Below are 4,987 nucleotides of genomic sequence, written 5' to 3' on the forward strand. Positions count from 1 at the left end.
TTAAAAAAAAAGACTTTGTGTCACGGCGGGGCCAGCAGACCCCTGCGAAGAGACATTCAGCAGGCCACCCCTGGCCCCTGTGGCTCCGAGAAGCCCTTGCAGCCCTGGCCGGTCTGCATGAGCTCCGGTCAATGGCCAGGACACCTGCGTCCCTGTCCCTGGTGGGGCGCGGACGCCCCTGGACCCAGTGCCCGAACTGAGATGGAGCTGGAGGGGAAGAATCTGCCAGTTGTTGGATGAAGGACTGAGTCCAGTCACCCAGCGATTATTTTCTGGAGCTGGGTCAGCAGAGACACTTTCGGGAGCGGGTGCGTTGAGGAGGAAGACAAGACTGAGGAGGTGACACGGCAATGATGGGTCTTCTGAGGACAGGGCAGGCAGGGTGGTGTACTAGGGACTGGGGTGGGCGGGCAGGGAGGCCTGTTCCAGGAGAGGACCCTGGAGCTGCGGCTTGATAGAGTGAGGCGGCAGGGACGCAGAAGTCTGAGCTAAGCGCGTTCCAGGCGGAGAGGCAGCCAGTGCAAAGGCCCTGGGGCAGGTGCGCCGGCGCTGTTTGAGGGCCACTTAGGGGGCCGGCGGGGTCGGAGCTGCTAGACCTAGTGGAGGGGGGCGGGGGTGAGAGGGGCCTGAGCATGATCGAGAAGGAGGACCAACCATGCAGCGCCCTTGGGCCCCTGCGGGGACTTGTGCTCTGGCTCCCGGTCACGTGGGGAGCCCTGGGAGGGTGTGGAGGCCGCGGGAACCGTCCTGGATTCGGGAAATGGCCTGACTCCTTGGAGGGGAGGAGACCGGGCGTGGGGGGCAGGGGGGGCAGGGGGAGCCCAGTGGGGAGGCTCCTCGCGGCCGCTGGGGGCTCAGGCCAGGTGGCAGAAGTGGCGGGGCGGGGCTAGGGAGGAGACCCGCAGGCAGCAGGGAGCCCGTCACCATGCGGGTGAGCGGCGGCGGCGGTGCAAAGGCCCTGGGGCCGGTCCAGCGGGGCGCCCGGGCGGAGGCGGCAGGAACTGGCGTGGCGGGCCCAGGAGGGAGGCGGCGGCGGCGCCGGGCCCATTGCCTTACAAGGCGCCCTGCGGCTCCGCGGCAGCGCTGGGCCACCGCCCGCTCTGGTCGCCGGCGGCCGGCGGGGGCGCGCGCGGAGGGGGCGGGTCCGGCGGGGCGCGGGCGGGGGGCTCGGCGCGGCGGCCACTGCGCGGCGACGCTGCGGCTTCGGCTCCAGGTCCGCACCGGCGCTGCCGGGAGCGGGGGCGCGCGCGGGCGGGGGCGCGTGGGATCCCGGCCCCGCCGCCGCAGCCCCCGCGCCCCCGCGCGCACCTGTCAAGCCCGGCGCGGCCCACGCAGCGCGGGACGCGGGAGGCCCAGGCAGCCGAGTCCCTCCCGCCCCGAGGCGCCGAGGCCCGCGCTGCACTGGGGCGGCCGCGTGGGTGGCCGTGGCCGCGGCCGGCGGCGGGGCGCGGGGGTCGCAGGTGCATCTCGGGGGCGCGGGAGGCCCCGAGAGGCGCGTGCCCGGCAGCGCCGGGCCGAGGGCGGCGGGGCCAGGCGGGGGGTGGAGGGGGGCCGCCCGTCTGTGGGTGGGGTGGGCCCGGGGGGACGGGGTGGGGGTGCGCGGAGCCTTCTGGAAGGCGGCCGACCGCGGCGGGGCCGCTGTGTGGAGGCAGAGAGCGGGTGTCGGTGCCGACCGCCGTCGGGGTGCGGGGGTGGGGGCACCGGGTGGTGGCCTCGCGTCCGGGAGGGGGCAGCGGCCGCGGTGGCCTCGCTGGGAGTCGCCCGCCTGGGGGTGCGGGCCTGGGCGGTGGGGGAGGGGCGGGCGGCTTCCTGGCTCTCGCGGGGCTGCCACTGGGGTGGCTTCCCCAGGGGGCGCCCCTCCATCTCCGCCCGGCCCCCCGCAGACATGCTGCTGCTCAAGAAGCAGACGGAAGACATCAGCAGCGTCTACGAGATCCGGGAGAAGCTCGGCTCGTGAGTGTGTGTGTCAGTGAGCGCGGGGTGCGTGTGCGCGAGTGTGTGAACGTGTGAGGCTCGTGGGGGCGGGCGGGTGGCCTGGGCCCGCGGCACCTCCCGTCTTCGGCCTCCCCACCCCTCCCCCTTCCCTCCTGTCCCCCGCGGCCTGCCCCCCAGGGGCGCCTTCTCGGAGGTGGTGCTGGCCCAGGAGCGCGGCTCCTCACACCTTGTGGCCCTCAAGTGCATCCCCAAGAAGGCCCTGCGAGGCAAGGAGGCCCTGGTGGAGAACGAGATCGCGGTGCTCCGCAGGTGCGCCGGGCCTGGGGCTCCACCTTGCTGCACAGGGCAGGGGTGGCAGGGGTGGCAGGGGTGGCAGGAACGGCCCGGGGGGGGGGGGGGGGAGGACGAGAGGAGGGAGGAGGGCTTGGGGTGGCCCAGGACCGAGCACTCCTAGGCCCCGAGAGGCGCGGCTTGGGCTGTGGGGGCCCAGCGGCGCCTTCCTCCTGCCATTGCAGGGTCAGCCACCCCAACATCGTGGCCCTGGAGGACGTCCACGAGAGCCCTTCCCACCTGTACCTGGCCATGGAGCTGTGAGGGGGGCAGGGGCAGGCTGCAGGGCGGTGCTGGGGGGGCGGTGCGCCGCGGCCGGATTAGCTGAGCCCCCGCTCCCCCCAGGGTGACAGGGGGCGAGCTGTTCGACCGCATCATGGAGCGTGGCTCCTACACAGAGAAGGACGCCAGCCACCTAGTGGGCCAGGTCCTCGGGGCCGTCTCCTACCTGCACAGCTTGGGTATCGTGCACCGGGACCTCAAGGTGCCTGCCCTCCCGCCTGCCGGCCTGGGCCTCGCCCGGCAACCCTGCACCCCGAGCGTCTGGGGGACTCCAGGGGGCCCCGGGGCTCACTGGCACTTCCTCTGGCGCCCCGTGTGTCGCAGCCTGAGAACCTCCTCTATGCCACGCCCTTTGAGGACTCCAAGATCATGGTCTCTGACTTCGGCCTCTCCAAGATCCAGGCTGGCAACATGCTGGGCACCGCCTGTGGGACCCCAGGATATGTGGGTCAGTGAGGGGGGCACGCTGAGGCTTGCTGGGGGCTGGGGGGGGCTGGGGGACACCGCGGGAGCCGTGTACCAGGGTAGGGCAGGGGGTGGGTCATTTGTGGGGTTAGCTCGGCCGAGCCTGGCAGCACTGAAGGCGCGGTGCGTGTGCGTGCGGGTGTGTGTCTGTCTGTCTCTGGCCGCCAGCCCCGGAGCTCTTGGAGCAGAAACCCTACGGGAAGGCCGTGGATGTGTGGGCCCTGGGTGTCATCTCCTACATCTTGTGAGTGACCCCTGCGAAGGCTCCTCTTCGGCCTGCCTGCTTTCTGCTGGGTTGGGGAGGGCTGGGCAGCTGGGTGATTCATGTGTGGGTGCCAGGCTCTGTGGGTACCCCCCTTTCTACGACGAGAGCGATCCTGAACTCTTCAGCCAGATCCTGAGGGCCAGCTACGAGTTTGACTCTCCCTTTTGGGATGACATCTCAGAATCAGGTGAACTTGAAGCTGGCCCCGAGCTGCGGGAGGGGGGAGTGACGGGGGGAGTGGGGATGGGGTGGGCTGACCTGGCGTCCCCACTCCAGCCAAAGACTTCATCCGGCACCTTCTGGAGCGAGACCCCCAGAAGAGGTTCACCTGCCAGCAGGCCTTACAGCATCTTTGGTGAGTGGGGACCCCTGCCAACCTGGCCCGCGCCCGGAGGGACCACACCCTCAGAGGCTGCCCCGCCACTGACCCTTGGCCTCCCTCTAGGATCTCTGGGGACGCGGCCTTGGACAAGGACATCCTGGGCTCTGTCAGTGAGCAGATCCAGAAGAATTTTGCCCGGACCCACTGGAAGGTCGGTGAGGGAGGGGCCCGTGGACCTGGCTCAGGGCGGCCCCCGCCCCTCAGGGAAGAGGGCCCGGGTGGCCGGTGGCCTCTGGGCTCCTGGGAGTCTTGGGGCCATGGCCGGGGCCTGGCCTGACAACCCTCTGTCCCCACAGAGAGCGTTCAATGCCACCTCCTTCCTGCGCCACATCCGCAAGCTGGGCCAGAGCCCGGAGGGTGAGGAGGCCTCTGAGCGGAGGATGACCCGCCACAGCCACCCCGGCCTCCAGTCCTGCCAGCCCCCCAAGTGGTGATGCGCAGGTGTGCAGGGGTGGGCCCCGCACCCACGGGGACCTGACTCCCGAGGGCACTTACAGGGGGCGGGCTCCATGTGGCCAGGAGCTCAGCAGGGCGACCCCAGAGAGCGGAGGGCAGCGGCAGGGAGGGGATGGGAGCTGGTGGCCGTGGGCCCATGAGGGTCAGTGCGGGCCCCTGCCAAGGACCCAGTGGGTGCCGCTGCCGAGAACCTTGACTGGGAGCAGGGGCGCAGGGCAGGCTGGGGGCGCCCCCTGACTGCCCCCCCCCCCCCCGCAGGCAGGTGCTCGGGTGCGCGCGGCCTCCCGGATTCCCTTCTCATGGGTGGATCCTTTCGGGCCTCTCTCCCCACCCCCAGGACCCTGCGGCCTCTGCTGGCAAGTCGGAGAGGTGTGGGTGTGGCGCACGGCCCCGGGCAGGCGTGGGACTCCCCCATCTGCCACCCTGTGCCCTGGCCTCCGTGTCCGCAGGGACTCCCCCACCGTCACCACCACGCCCCATCTAGGAGCTGAGGAGGCTTTGGGGGCAGTTCCTCCTGCACGCTGTTCTGTGCTTTGCTGACTGTGGTGGTCCCGCTTGCGTCATGGCCCTCCAGCCCCACTCGAGTTGTCCCCAAATCAATAAAGACAGACAGAGCAACGGGCCCATGGTGAGCTGGAGGGAGGGGTAAGGGACAGGGGTGGGGGACGAGTGTGGAGGGGATGAATGTCACCTGTGGAAGGAAACCGAGGAGGTGGCCCCGCTGGCCGCAGGCCCCCACCATGCGACCTCGCCCACCGCCACCTGAACTTGTGTTCCCTCCCATGGTGGCAGGCGAGCTCCCAGCTGTTCAAGAACTTCCTGTCCCTGTCCCCCCAAAGTGCCAGCGACAGGCGGCCCAGCTGCCAGCTCTG

The 4,987-nt window shown here is 70.9% G+C and overlaps 1 protein-coding gene across 6 annotated transcripts; it reads left to right on the forward strand.

Annotated features, from left to right (window-relative positions):
• The first annotated feature begins 860 nt into the window (after nt 1-860).
• Nucleotides 861-4,733, forward strand: PNCK (pregnancy up-regulated nonubiquitous CaM kinase). Of its 6 annotated transcripts, none has more exons than XM_072815639.1 (12): nt 861-931; nt 1,884-1,953; nt 2,113-2,244; nt 2,451-2,525; nt 2,611-2,749; nt 2,872-2,995; nt 3,181-3,256; nt 3,352-3,464; nt 3,554-3,632; nt 3,723-3,810; nt 3,956-4,100; nt 4,453-4,733. In XM_072815639.1, the coding sequence occupies exons 2-11, from the start codon at nt 1,886-1,888 to the stop codon at nt 4,091-4,093; spliced, it is 1,032 nt and encodes a 343-aa protein (XP_072671740.1). In that variant the 5' UTR covers nt 861-931; nt 1,884-1,885; the 3' UTR covers nt 4,094-4,100; nt 4,453-4,733. The 6 variants fall into 6 exon arrangements, with proteins under 6 accessions (XP_072671740.1, XP_072671739.1, XP_072671736.1 ...); XM_072815638.1 differs by lacking the exon at nt 861-931 and adding an exon at nt 1,144-1,213 and having other exon boundaries at nt 4,374-4,733; XM_072815635.1 differs by lacking the exon at nt 861-931 and adding an exon at nt 1,144-1,213.
• The last annotated feature ends 254 nt before the right edge of the window (nt 4,734-4,987 follow it).

This window comes from Canis lupus, chromosome X (assembly GCF_048164855.1).
Source record: "Canis lupus baileyi chromosome X, mCanLup2.hap1, whole genome shotgun sequence".
Classification (NCBI taxonomy): domain Eukaryota; kingdom Metazoa; phylum Chordata; class Mammalia; order Carnivora; family Canidae; genus Canis; species Canis lupus.

What these genes read in the sequence shown, in the direction of transcription:
- PNCK (XM_072815639.1), top strand. Translation starts at nt 1,886, where the DNA reads ATGCTGCTGCTCAAGAAGCAGACGGAAGACATCAGCAGCGTCTACGAG. An exon ending in GAGATCGCGGTGCTCCGCAG is followed by an intron (nt 2,245 to 2,450) that starts GTGCGCCGGGCC and finishes CTGCCATTGCAG; the next exon opens with GGTCAGCCACCCCAACATCG. An exon ending in GGATGACATCTCAGAATCAG is followed by an intron (nt 3,465 to 3,553) that starts GTGAACTTGAAG and finishes TCCCCACTCCAG; the next exon opens with CCAAAGACTTCATCCGGCAC.